Here is a 14,952-nt window from a genome sequence, read left to right as displayed (position 1 = left end):
TGTGTTATATAACCAGTTGTTTACGGTTGGGTAACGCTGCCAATGGCAACATGGGTATTACCAACACCAGAAGCGGTAAGCTGATATGTAGTGCTTATACGTGTCCCGAGAACGCACGCACGTTTCACGAACCCGTGTGCATGTGTGCAAGAAGTTACTGACAGTTCTTGAACAAGGGCATCATCACCGTGATCAGTGAGCACCAGCAGCTGGTCATGAATTGTTATAGGATCCGGTCGTGTTCGTGGTGACGAGGGGTCCATGTGTAGGGAAGTATGTGGTATTGTAGAACTGTTGGAATTCGTGGATGCTTCGGTCATTTCGTCGACAAATTATCTGTCGACAGAGCCGGCGACATGTCGGAACCTGAAGCCACCCTTCGCGTTGGTGAGGTATAGGCCGTCGAGGGTGGTAGGCCTGGATAGTGCTACATAGACCAACATCAGTGCATGGTGTTTGTCGTATTCGTAGACTACCTGGGCGTATGTGGCCTACGTAGCCTAGTCTACAGAGCGGCTGTCAATCAATCTGGCATCATCCTCGGTCAGCATGAGGCCATCGCCCAGCCCCGTAAGAAATGAAGAGGACACTGCGTCGTTCTGGTGGACGAAGTGCACTTTACGGTGCGGTGGTGCGGATATCATATGTAACTTTCGTTATTGTATTTCTCCGGGGTCGAACAATGCTTCAATATAGCTTGCTGAATCATAGGAATACAAATGTAATGTTTATTAGACTAATATAAAAGCGTAGCCAACACTGGAACTACAGACGTTAATCTGATATGACGCCTGTATCGTAGGAGTACACGTCGTAGGAGTATCGTGTAGTGTTTATTGCTTTCTTGTGAAATTAGATAGCCAGAACCACAACCACAATGGACGTTGTACCGATATTACGCCTGCATAGGCTGTTTTTCCAAACCAGTTTGTAGACCTGGCGTGGCTCAATGGTAGAATACCTGATTGCCATGCAGAAAGCTTGGGTTCGATTCCTGCTGGGATCCTAATTTTCATTGTTTCCATTCGTTGAGTCAACACTGCCGATGTTGGTTTTCCTTAACGCTCTAGCATTTAAGTTATCAATGTCTGTTCTCGCCGTTCCTGGGTAGATATAAACTGTTAATCACCTGTGGCGCATACCCGTACACCGCGGCCCGTGGTAAACGGGTATGTGCCACACGTGTCTAGTGGAAAGGGTTTGACGACGTACGCGACATGATTTTAACGTTATTCATGTCATGACCCAGCAGTCATATTCGTCAAATCCTCTTACCCTCCCATGCAAATTTTGGTCTACACCAAGTTAATGAGGCGATTATGACAGCACCCAGACGTAGGCGTCTAGATAGATAGATAGATAGATAGATAGATAGATAGAAACGCTCAAGGTGCCAGAGGCGTTTATAACACCTGACGGTCTCTACGAATTTAAAGTCCTCCCTTTTGGACTGTGCTCCGCTCCAGCCACATTCCAACGAATGATGGACACAGTTTTGTGTGACCTGAAGTGGCACTCGTGTTTAGTGTATTTAGACGACGTAGTCGTTTTTTCCACTACGTTTGAACAGCACATTGAGCGGCTTGAGGCGGTTCTCCTGGCCATTCGCACCGCCGGCCTGTCTCTGAAGCCGGAAAAGTGTCACCTTGAATACGAGGAGCTTAAATTCCTTGGCCACATTGTCAGCAGTAACGGTATTCGACCCGACCCTGAAAAGGCCGTAGCAGTTGCTTTGTTTCCGATCCCGAAGACAAAGCATGATGTACGCCGCTTTCTGGGTCTTTGTGCGTATTACCGCCGTTTTGTGCCAAATTTTTCGAAAATCGCCGAACCTCTGCAGCAACTCGTCAAGGACGACGTCGCGTTCGTTTGGGGTCCCGAACAATCAGACGCTTTCCGCGACCTTCAACAACGCCTCATAACGCCGCCGATCCTTGGTCACTTTGACACCGAAGCAAACACAGAAGTACGCACTGATGCTAGCAACCTTGGTCTCGGAGCCATTCTCGTGCAATATCAAGATGGCGTGGAACGCGTTATTGCCTACGCTAGCCGCACGTTGTCATCTGCTGAGAAAAACTACTCAACGACTGAAAAAGAATGTCTGGCGGTCGTATGGGCTATTACGAAATTCAGGCCATACCTGTACGGACGCCCCTTCCGAATCGTCAGTGACCACCACTCTCTCTGCTGGCTGGCGAATCTGAAAGATCCTTCGGGCCGTCTCGCAAGATGGAGCCTTCGGTTACAGGAATTCGATATAACAATAGTTTACAAGTCTGGCCAGAAACACACCGACGCCGACTGTCTTTCCCGCGCACCCATCGAGACCGCTGCGGAAGACAATGACGAAGATTTCAGTTGCCTTTCTATTCTGACATCCCTGAACGTGGCTCAGCAGCAACGCGACGACTTAGAACTGCAACCACTCATCGAATACCTTGAGCTACGACGCCCACAACCCCCACGTCAGTTTGCGCGTGACTTGTCATCTTTCTGTCTACGCAACGACGTCCTTTACAAGCGCAACTTTCATCCTACGAAAACTGTTTATCTCCTAGTCGTTCCTGCTGTTCTCCACGATCGTCCGGACATCTTGGCTTCGCGCGTACTCTGGCGAGGATCAAGCAGAAATACTACTGGCGGAAACTTACAAAAACCGTCAGGCAGTACGTCAAGACTTGCACAGCTTGCCAACGCCGCAAAAATCCACCGATGAAACCAGCTGGTCTGCTTCAACCTGTACGACCCCCTCACGCACCTTTTGCACAGGTCGGGATGGATCTACTCGGCCCGTTTCCGAAATCTTCAGCTGATAACCGCTGGATTGTCGTTGCCACCGACTACTTGACTAGATACTGCGAAACCCAAGCCGTTCAGCGAGCAACTGCTTCCGATGTGGCTAATTTTTTTGTCAAAAACATCGTTCTCCGCCACGGTGCCCCCGCTGTTATCATCACAGATCGTGGTACGGCATTTACGGCACAATTGCTCCGAGATATCCTGCGGCTGAGTGGTACGACACACCGAACAGCAACCGCGTACCACCCGCAGACCAACGGGTTAACCGAACGCCTTAACAAAACAATTGCAGATATGCTTTCGATGTATGTCGCCAAGGATCACAAGAACTGGGACGAAATCCTCCCATACGTCACATTTGCCTACAACACTGCGCTTCAGGAAACCACCGGCTTTGCTCCTTTTAGTCTGGTTTACGGCCGCGACGTCACTACGATGCTTGACATCATGCTACAACCAACTCCGCCGGACGCGATTACCCGGATACAGACGTATTTGTTCAGCGCGCCGAAGAAGCCCGGAAGCTAGCACGCTTACGCATTTTGTCGCGGCAAAATCAAGACGCTCACCGGTACGACACCCATCATAGAACTGTAACGTATAAGCCTGGCGACCTAGTCTGGGTTTGGATCCCCATACGTCAACGAGGGCGCTCCGAGAAATTGTTATGCCGATACTTTGGACCCTACCGAGTTCTTCATCGCCTCGGTGCAGTCAACTACGAAGTTGTCCCAGCAGACACATCGCACCATTCCCGTAGGTTACGCTCCTCGGATGTTGTTCATGTCTCCAGGATGAAGCCGTACCATTCCCGTTGACTGCAAGTCATGCACTTTGTGGTGCGGAGCCTGCCTTCAGGACCATTGTGCAGTTATTTCCCATTTCTTTTATCTCGCCCTTGTGCTGTGCAACAGACACGTTCTCTTTTTTTTTGGCAACGCTTTCACTGTTATTGGCTCTTTTTTGTCTGTTTTCATGTCTTTTTTTTTCCTGGGGAGAGGGTAATGCCACGCGCTAGTGGTGGCAGAAGAGGAGAGCGAAGAAGTTGGTGGCTGTTGTGGCCGAAAGTAAACGGCTGGTCGCTTTGAGTTCCCTGTGTGTCGTTTCCTCTCGCGACAGTATGTATATATAAATAAAAGCCACAAATAAAGATAATTCAGAAGAAAAAAGTCCGAAGTGCTCGATCGGGTTTAGAACCTGTGACCTCTTGCTCCGCAGCGCGCTGCCTTAAGTCAGTTTTACATGACAGCGATTTTGCTTCAAGAGTTTTTGGACTCCCGCGTCTGCCGCCGCGGGAGTCTAAAAACAGGTTTAATGATGCGTTCACACTTGGCCTCGAAGAGGGTGAAAGCGGCAAAACTCACTGGATGTTCACTCGCTTCGCCGCCTAAGCGGCCGGAAAACCACGCGGCGAGCCAGACGCGAAAAAATCGGTCCGAGACCGATTTTGCCGTCACGCGAAAGCAGATCCTCTTTCCGCTTCACGGGAAGGCGTACTTTGGCTGCGCAAGCTTAAATCACGTGAAATAACCAACGGGACCCCAAGTTCAACATGGCGAGCAAGGCATCGGCGGTGGCTCGCATCGGCGCATTCGCAAACTACCCGTGCAGCACGACAAGACTCACAGCGTCGACAAGGACGCGTTCCTCGAGAACCTGGTTTGGATTACGATTTACGAGAACACTGAAAATAGAAGAAGGTGTAGCAGCAGCGAGTCGGCGTGCCCAACGTGTTTCGCTTTTGCCCAGCCGGGTGAATCAGCCGCCGCCGCCACCGCTTCTGGCGTGTCCGCTTAGGTAGTTTCTGCTGGTGTATCTCTGGAAACAGCGGTTGGAAAAGGTGAAGGCTATTTCTTTTCGCTGTAATGCATGCATGACTTGAATTCGGTAAGAACTTGAATGTTCAGGAAACGGGAAAAAGATGATTCTCGAAGTTACGAAGGCGGCAGCGGCGACGGCATGCTGGAGAGGCAGAAGAAATGTGAACATTTTGGACGCGCGCGAGAACGGTTTTCCGGCCTCTTTGGTACTTTCGCTGTACCTTAGCTTCTATATGTTTGTGAATGCGTCATAAGAGTGACCGCTGGTCGCAGCGACGGAGATCGCCAGAGTTGGAAAAATTTGCTCGCGGCAGAGCGTCTGCCCAAGGTCAACCAATGGGGGAGCAGTGATGTGGAGAGCACGTGACTGGACAGGCGGAGTCGAGGTGCGGGTGCGTACGCCTGGAGGAACTCGCTTTCCTAGCAGACGACATTCGTTGCAACGAGCTGGCAGTGTAGAAGCGCCGTTCTTTTCCTTTTGTTGTTCTCTACGGCGCTTCCATCAAAGCAGACAAATCGTTTGCACGTGTCGTTTTGTTCTTTTGCATTTTTATCCAATCGTAGCACCAACAGAGGTCCGGACATAGGGACACTACTGCACTTCGCGCCTGTAGTTCGCAGCACATGGTGATCTTTTTAAAGACTATAGTCTTTCTTGGGATACTTAAACGGAGAAATTTTGGTCTGCCTTTCTGTCTGTCTCTCTGTGTGTCTGTCTGTCACACGATTCAGCCATCCGGGCAAAGTTTAAGCACTTGCTCAACGCCCAGCCATATTGAACTGGTAGCTGCGTTCATGCTTGTGACCGTTGTCGATCAAAAAGCAAATATTACGCATATCTGAGGCGCAACACCAATACGTAAGTATTAGGTGCTGTGTTCCTTTACTATAAAATACGTAGATACGTAATTCTAAAGACCCTAGTGTTTCTTAGCCGTCGCTGAAAATGCGACACTATGCGCGAAAAAGCCATCTTCCGCGACATGGTGCTGCCACCTGGCAGTGACCTTGGGAACAGCATCATGGGTGGCCGCGGATGATACCAGGACTGATGTAGTACGGCCGGCAGAAGACTATCGTCTTTCGACGACAATGGCAGCGAAGCACACAGATACGCGGCCAATTTTTTCTTGTTTGCGGTTTTCTTTTGTTTGAATGGTCACGTACCCCGAAGATGACAAATGCCGCCGCCTCTTTACTGGAATGCCCATATAGGCAAAAACAGAGACGAGATCCTTCACCAACGCGCAATATCGTTGACTGGGCCGCTTGCATCCGGTTGCCAGTCCAGATGGCGCACCAACGCCTTGCGGCATTCGAGAGCGAAAGCCGCCGAAAGCGCTGTGAAAGCCTAAAACCACGAAATTCAATTCTTTCTTTTGCTTTTCCATGGTCAAGCGTATGAGCGTGCAACAAGACTTGCATGGCAAAACAAAGAAAGGTGGAACAGAAATAAACGCGACTACTGAAGTTGCTTAACTGCACTCTGATACACAGCACATTTTGATCATTCAAGGTTTAGGTGCGTGAAAATCGAGCACCAAAGTAGAAGGCTGGTGAAACTCGCAATCCAAGCGCACCAAAACAAGCGAACTCGGAGCAAGGAAACCCGCGGGTAACGGGCGCTTCGCGCAGCCACCACTGCCCACTGCGCACCAGCGGTGCATGTGAAAGGAAGCCGTATCCGAGCGTCTTGGCGCTGCTCGATCGCCGTGGGCGCCGCCGCGGGTCCTGCCGCTGAGTCGCTCGCATGAGAAAAAGGCTTTAGGCAATTACGCCATGCCTCATTCGTTCTCCAGGCTGCTAACGGCAGCATACAAACGCATGGGGATTGGCTGAAACACATGAGAAGCCACACATGGCGAAATGCAGGGTTATTTACATTTATTGGAAGTCCTCTCCCGCAGTCATGTCTTTATTGTATAGAGTGTGCGGTGAACTGAGAGATGACCAATAAAATAGGAGTAGAACCGAAGATCTTGAATGGCCATTGTATTGCGCGGACGTATAACAGTGCAAATGTAATGCTGTCCCTTGTTTGAAGACACAAAAGTTCTTCATAGAGGCGAAAATCAGATAAGCCAAGGAGATGAAATATTTGCTTACGGAAAAAAAACGGAACACGTGTTCATAATGGCGAGTGACTTCTCGATGTCAGGTAGGAACTCTGAAGTTCTATGTCAACCTAGTGCATGCACCAACCCAGCGCCAATTGATTATTACTTCTAAAGATATGCGCCATTTTATTTTCATCTATTGACAACGCATTTCACTGTTCATTTCTGAAGCATGTTTATGAGTAGTGTAGTGTATATATGCAGTTGTTTTCAAACGAAACGAGGGCTTGAAGATGGAAGCTTGTGTTTTCAAAAATCAGCGTACAATACCAGACCAGATCACACATTTTTGCTTCAATTTTGTCCACAGGGTGGCAACCTGAGTGGCGGCCAGAAGCAGCGGATCTCACTCGCACGGGCAGTTTACAGCCGCAGTGACGTGTACCTTCTGGACGACCCACTGAGCGCCTTGGACCCCGTGGTCGGCAACAGCATCTTCCAGACTGTTATCGGAAATACGGGAATCCTCGGCAACAAGGTGCCTCAAGTCTGGCATTGTACAGGGTTGGCACTGAAGTGTGTGTGACCGCCGTTTCGCGGTACGCTATAGTAGTGTGAGAAAGTCCGTAAGCAGGCCCGCAACAAGGCCTGTCTACCGTAGTGACTTTATTGGTTCGATTCGTGCAAGTATTATGTTGCTATACACACTGCACTGTTCATAACGCGGAGTGAGAGCCACTTCGGTCAATGACCCACTTGTTTGGTTGCTGGCAAGTTGAGGAGCGCTGCTAGGATATTTAGACGGGTGACATCACGATTAGACATCATGTTACAAGAAATATATCTCAGCTGCCAGTGTATCTAGGTCGACTCATTGGTTTCTCTAGCGTTTCGTTGGAGCGAAAATAATGGGCGACAGTGCTTACGTTCGTGGCTCTTGCATCGCAGACCCGCATAATGGTATGTAACCAGGGTAGCTACCTGCGTTACATGGACAAGCTGGTGCTGGTGCACGGCGGAAGCATCCGCGTCTACACCAACGTTGACGACCTGCTCGCGGACCCAGACTCACCGGAGACACTGAGAGACACGGCACGCGCAGAAGTCATGCATTCTTGCGAAACCGACGGGTAAGTTTATGCTTAACTTGTTTGTTAATGATTTTTCTAACATTTCGAACACTTCTAACTTCGCTAACCGTGTTAAGTTTGCCAACATCGTTAATATCTTTACAAAATAGCCGCCGTGGAAACGAAATGACTATGGCGTTGAGTACGAGGTGTGCGACCGGTGCTTCACTTTCCCACTCACAGAAAGCAAACTTCTAGTAAACTGGTCTACAAAGACTTCAGCGATAGTCCTCATAAAGGCGTTGCCATGTATCTCTGGACAATGGCATGACACATTGTGACTGTGCATGGATGATATCTATGTGTGCTCCTCAGACATTGCAATAGTTATACAGTGAAACCTCAGTGATACGATCACAGCTCATACGAATTTCGGAATGATACGAATTTTTCATTGGTCCTGGCCAAGACTCATTTGTCTGCAATGTAATGGAGTACGGCTGTTGCGAATCACGTTGAACCCAGTGCCGTTTGATACGAACGTACGCTACCGCCCAGGTACGAAGAGGTGCTGTCCGCGTTGCCGCGGAAAATGCGCCAACCACGTGCGAGCGCGGGAACGCAAGAGTGGGCATGCGCGCCCCGCCGTCAAATCTTCAGAATCACGGTGTAAGAAAAACACTTTTCTTACGGTCAGAATAAACATTAAGAGACGCGTCACGGCCTCCGAGATTGTGTGCGCGAATCTTTGGGGTTCTTATGCGCCTCCGTGTGCCTTCGCGTTTAGATTACAAAGGACATTAGCGCCATGTTTTTTTTTCTAACGCGTCGACGCGGGCTGCCGTCGTTGTAATGGGATTACACGTGCCTTCCTCGTGCACAGACATACTATGAAAGGTGGACGAGGACGGAAATAAGGCGATGACGGTTTTGGCGAAGGATTCAGGCCTCACAACGTCAACATGCGCGACCGTTGAAGTGGCACTTGTGCGGGCACGGCCGTAAATCTCCCCCAAAAACATGCCCAACACCTCCGCGATAACAAAATATAACACAGGACCGTGCTTCTGTAATTTTGTGGCCTTGATCCATCGCGTCAAAGCGCTTATTTCGTTACTTTTGCTGCACTGCTCCGAAGTCACGCAAAAAAGCATACTAAAATTTGGAATGGGCTACTGCTGTCCCGGGTCACAACGCACCTGGTGCATTAATTAAATGCGCGCGTACGGGCCGCCGTGTATTTACGAGTGCTGGTATGATTGCCGACATCTAAAAACTTAACTGACAATCATTCCGGGTTTTTCCTGATGTTGCTGCGGCCCTGAAAAACAATAAAGGAAAATGTACGACAGCGTTTTTTTATGTTGCATGCTAATTTTACATGTTTCTGGTGACACGAATTTCGGATGATACGAATATTTTTCGTGGTCCCGTGAGATTCATATCACCGAGGTTTCACTGTAATGACTTGCTGCACCTTCATAAGACTGCTTCTATTTCATTCTTTCACATCCTCTTTCTTTCTTTCTTTCTTTCTTTCTTTCTCATTTTGCAATGCTACCTCATAACGTAAGCGTTCAGTTTTATTATAGGTAGCGGCCGTCCAGGGAACGCTGTTTTCGGCCGGAGTCGGCTTATAGCGTCTTTCATGTTCTTGAGAGCGTCCTTCAGCCTCTAGGACGGCGCAACGAAACGACCATGACGCGATCACGGAAACACGGGCTCGGAATTCAATTTTGTCGAAGTTGAAAGCTTTGGGAAATGTGCAATCGCTTATCCGACCTTGCGCGTTGTCTGGCAGATCTCTTTTAGTCAGCCAACACGAAATATTTTAGGTTTTCCGGATGCCCATAGCACTATGCCCATAGAAATTTGCAGTATGCCCATAGAAAGCCTATTGCTTCCCAGTTGTTTTTTGCGTCGTCGGTAGAAGGTATTCGTATGCTGAAGTTCAGTTCCCAGTGGCCAGGCAATGTGCATATTAGGACGCTAAGTTCAGAATAATGTGCGTGTATGCGCCAACAAACCCTCGTGATTGTTTATCGTTTTCCCTGAAATTGCGCCCTTATTTTGACACTAATAGGCTTCTCGTTGTTCTTGGCGATATTAACGCTGTGTTCACTGCAGATTATCGGTTCAACTGCTTAGATTTAAAATATAATAGTGCTAATTACCTATAAGGCAGTATCGAGAAATATTTGCTTGTTGATGCTGCTTTCTTTGCTAAAAGGTTACACAATCATTACACCCATTTTCAAAGTTCTAGTCACGCGAGATTACGCAGAGCTTATGTGGTATTATAGCTAGCAAATGCATCACTCACTTGGTCACTCCTTTGGTAAAAAGGCAGTTCCTAAGCGTGCATTTATATGGGATCGCTGGAAGGTTAATCTGAAACTACTTAGCGGTGGTAAATTTGTCGGCTGCATTCAAAAGAAAGAGAGACGGGGAAGCAAGGAAAGACAAGGAGGTTAACCAGACGTACGTCCGGTTTGCTACCCTGCACTGGGAGAGAGTGATAAGGGTGTGAAAAGAGAGACAAAGGAAGAGGAGAGCATGTTTCTGTACAGCGCGAGGAACGACGAAGACCGAAAGAACAGAAGGGACACGGACGAGCGCTGTCCGTGTCCCTTCCGTTCTTTCGGTCTTCGTCGTTCCTCGCGCTGTACACAAACATGCTGCCGTACCAACTAGCCCAACTTTCAATACGGAAGAGGAGAGAAGTGAGATGGACAGAATCACGAGCACACTTGGTGGATTACGTCCAGTCTACAGGCGGTCGCTCAGTCTTTTATTTCGTGTACTTGTGAAGCGCTTTAGTTCACTTTTGCGCTCTCGACGCACATGTCCAAGATCCTAGAATCTTGTCCACAGAAAATTGTCTGGAGTCCAGTTGGTCCAGAAGCATCTGGAGCGGGAATCGGTTGGCGTCATAGCGAGCGCAGCTGCACAGGGCGTCTTCAATTGTCGCTTCGGTTTCGCAGGAGTGGCATGTAGAGGAGTCCGTCATACCTGTTGTATATTTGGTTTTGGTTTCACGATCACTGCCGCTGGTGGCACCAGTCTCGCCTATGTATATAAGCATGCGTACGTTTGAATAAAGGGATTTTGTTATTGTGTTAGTTACTCGGTCACTTCTTCAGTGGCGTCACACGTCGCCACTACACTGGCGACGAGGGGTCGGTTTCGGGGGGCGTGACTTTCGCCAGCGGCTTTGCGACATCATGAGTATGTCAGGACTCGCCCCGCCGCCCCCGTTCCTGCCCACGCCTGGCCGTCCTGCTGTTGCGTGGCCGCAATGGCTTCGCATCTTCGAGAATTTCCTGCTCGCTTCGGGGGCCTCGGAATGCACGCCGGATCGCCGCAAGGCCTTACTTGTTCACAGTCTGGGCGTAGAAGGCCAGCGCATATTTTACACCCTGCCGCTTCCATCGTCGGACAACGCTAAGCCCGGTGAGCAAACTGCTATTGATAAGATACCAGCAGCTAGCAAGGGCATTGCGGATACACGAACTGAAGCGTCATCGTACGACATCGCAGTCGCAGCTCTGCACGCACATTTCACTACAGCAAGCAATGTTGTGGCCGAACGGCATCGTTTCGGTAGGCGCGTTCAGCAAGCTAGTGAAACGATTAATGAGTACGTTACTGCACTTCGTGAGCTTTCTGATACGTGCTCTTTTCCTTGTGTGGAAGATTCGCTGCGTGACCAGTTCGTTGCGGGTGTATCATCTCTGAGCTTGCGTGAGCGGTTTCTTCTGGAAGGGTCCTCTCTCTCGTTTGCTCGAGCTGTAGTCATGGCAACGCAGTTTGAGCAGGTAACAAGCGATCTCCAAGAATTTACGCCTGCAAATGTTGAGCGCATAACTGCTCGGGGGAATACGCCAACGCATTCGCCGCATTCAGACGACAGCTCGAAGCCTTCACGCAACCACCAGACTCGTTGCTACCGCTGTGGTGCATCCCAGCACAATGCTGCCTCATCTCGCTGTCCTTCCAAAAACAAGCGTTGCCATCATTGTGGTATCACGGGTCACTTCCGCTCTGTTTGCAACCAACGATACGTCGCGCCTGTCCGTGAGGTAGAGAGCGACAATCCATCCAACGAGGAAGTTTTGAGCATTCTGACCGTAACGACGTTCGCTCGCCTAGCGATCCACGTCACCGTGCGGATTGGTCGTACGGATATAACTTTCCTCGTAGATTCGGGATCATCCGTCTCTATTTTAACACATGCCCTTTTTAGGTGGCATTTTGAAGGACAAGCACTTTCTGCCCCTAGAGTTAGGCTACTAGACTATTCAAAGAGGCCACTTACAGTTCTTGGTTGTTTCTTCGCAGACGTCACACATTAGGATTGCACGAAATGCCTTCTGTTCTATGTCGTGAAACAAGGCACTTCACTCTTGGGTGTAGACGCCATCAAGGCGCTCGGTCTCCAGATCGATGGTTCGACGCTGCGGTGCCTCGAAACGACCACGCTGCCTACTAATGTTGGAGAGGAACAGTCCTCTGACAAGACAGAAGCACAGAAACCCGTTCAGCTTCCAACAGAATTAGCTCAGGAGTATGGAACTATCTTTGATCCAGGGCTTGGCCTCGCGAAAGGGTTCGTTCACCGTGTCAAAACGCGATCCACAGTGCAACCTGTTGCATCAAAGCTCAGGCGCCTTCCGCTCTCACTGCGACCAGTCGTCTCCGAAGAACTACGCCGGCTGGAAGAAATGAATGTGATAGAGCGCGTGGAAGCATCAGAATGGGTGTCCCCTATTGTGGTAGTTAAAAAGAAAGAGGGAGGTATTCGTCTGTGCGTAGACCTTCGACAGGCAAACAAGGCCGTCGTAGCTGGCAGTTTTCCCCTTCCTCATACAGAAAAGCTACTGCATAGTCTAGTGGGGGCAACACATTTTTCTAAGCTAGATCTCGCATCTGCTTACCACCAGGTCTTGCATCATCCTGAGAGCCGCGATTTAACGGCATTTGTAACCCACGACGGCCTTTTTCGTTTTAAACGAGTGTGCTTTGGACTGGCTTCCGCACCCTCCGCATTTCAAAGTATGATGTCCAAAATTCTACAGGGATGCAGCGGCGTGCGTTTCTATATTGATGATATTATTGTCTTTGGGAAGAGCAGAAAAGAGCACATAGTAAACCTTGCTGCAGTACTTAGGCGCATTAAAGAGGCAGGACTCCAATTGAACAGAAAATGTGTATTCGATACGCAGGAACTTGTGTTTTTGGGCCACATGGTTACGGCAAATGGTATTGTTCCACTGAAGGAAAAGGTAGCTTCCATACAGGACACGCCGGCGCCTACTGACGCAGCCGGCCTCCGATCGTTTCTGGGACTGGTCGAATACTACGCTAGGTTCATTCCAAACTTTGCTGACATTGTTGAACCAATGCGCGTTCTTCTGAGAATGGGCCAGTTATTCGTATGGTCTGGCGAGGTTGAGGCCAGTTTTAGAATGGTCAAAGATGCACTTGCGTCCAGCACCATACTTCGAATGTTCGATGCCTCCCTTCCAGTAGTCGTTTCCACTGACGCATCTGACTGCGGTCTTGGAGCAGGGCTACAGCAGAGGGAGGGACAGGAACTACACACTGTCGCCTTCGCGTCGTGAGCTCTGTCACCAGCAGAGAGGAAGTACTCGGTAGGAGAACGGGAAGCACTTGCGTGTGTGCGGGCGTGCGAGAGGTGGCACGTGTACCTGTGGGGACGTCATTTCACGCTGATGACTGATCACCAGGTCTTAGTGACGTTGCTGACAACGCAAGGGCCAGGGAGGCGTCCCTTGCGGGTGGCACGATGGGTAGAGCGCCTGTTGCGGTACAACTACACGGTAAAGTACCGAAAAGGGTCGAAAAATCAAGTAGCAGATGCACTGTCACGTCTCCCCGCGCCATCTTCGCAAGAAGAGCCCTTGTTAGACGAAGTGGTATCAGTGGTCCAAATCCCTGCTTGTATTACGAGGGAGCAGTTTGAACAGGCCCAATCAAACGACAGAACGCTGCAACAAATCAAGGCCTGTATACAGTCGTCATGGCCCGCCCACAATTCCTTGCCGGATGAACTGCGGCCGTTTTTCAAAATACGCGACGAACTTTCAGTTGTGGACAACTTGATCTTGCGGGACGAACGGCTTGTCGTTCCAACGTCACTTACATCTCAGGTAATTGCCGTGGCTCACGCGGCTCATCCTGGAGTAGTGCGAACGAAAGCGCGGCCTGCGAGAGAAATATTGGTGGCCAGCGATGGACCGCGAAGTGGAGCTGTCGATCCAGAGGTGCAGCATATGCCAGACAGCAGACAAAAGCACTAAAGTGACGCCTGCACCATTGCAAACAGTCCCCTTTCCAGATCAGCCGTGGCTGAAGCTGGCCATTGATATTGTCGGCCCATTCGAAAGAGCGCCACACGATTGTAGATATGCAATCACGCTTGTCGATTACTATTCGAAGTGGCCCGAGGTTCACTTTTGCAGCGATACGACCACCCGCACAGTAACAAGCTTCTTGGTGTCTGTGTTCGCACGGGAAGGCTACACGGAAGAAATTGTGTGCGATAATGGGCCTCAGTTTTCATCTCGTGAGTTCGAAGCTTTCCTGGAAGATCGTGGGATCCACTTGAGGCATTCGTCCGTATGTTACCCGCAAGCAAACGGTCAAGTAGAACGGTTTAACAGGGTCTTTAAAAGCTTCGTTCAAGTGGCTACACTCGAGCAGCGTCCCTTACGGCAGGCGGTTACAGAATACTTGGGCGTTTACCGTTGCACGCCGCACGCCACTACTGGAAGTGCCCCAGCCCTTCTCCTGCACAGACGGTTACCAAGAACTAGGCTGGATGTGATCGGCCACCCGTCTGCCGCATTCTCTGCTGACCCTGGTTCGGAGCTCCACCACCTACGTGAGCGGGTGACGCAAAAGCAACAGTACAGCAAACGATACACGGACACCCGGAGGGCCGCAAGAGGAACCACAGTAGAGGTTGGCGACTTCGTCAGAGTGAAAAAACACACAATGGCCTTTAAAGGAGACCTGGGATTCAGTGGCCCCAGAAAAATGATCAGCAAGAAAGGACCGTCTTCTTTCCTCCTTGATGACGGTAAAACGTGGAATGCTTCGAAGTTGTCAAAGGTGCCACGAGCTTCTACTGCACTGCACACGTGGGGCGAAAGAAACTGTACAGCTGGCGAAAGCAGG

The 14,952-nt window shown here is 49.9% G+C and overlaps 1 protein-coding gene across 1 annotated transcript in view; it reads left to right on the top strand.

The window, feature by feature from the left end:
• Positions 1-14,952, top strand: part of LOC119372544 (ATP-binding cassette sub-family C member 3) — a 172,193-nt gene that overhangs the window by 68,248 nt on the left and 88,993 nt on the right. The window contains exons 16-17 of the mRNA XM_037643025.2: positions 7,050-7,217; positions 7,628-7,809. Coding sequence (XP_037498953.1) covers positions 7,050-7,217; positions 7,628-7,809 — 350 coding nt within the window. The remainder of the gene's footprint in view (positions 1-7,049; positions 7,218-7,627; positions 7,810-14,952) is intronic.

Source organism: Rhipicephalus sanguineus, chromosome 10, assembly GCF_013339695.2.
Source record: "Rhipicephalus sanguineus isolate Rsan-2018 chromosome 10, BIME_Rsan_1.4, whole genome shotgun sequence".
Taxonomy (NCBI): Eukaryota; Metazoa; Arthropoda; class Arachnida; order Ixodida; family Ixodidae; genus Rhipicephalus; species Rhipicephalus sanguineus.
This window is presented reverse-complemented; position numbering and strand designations above follow the sequence as displayed.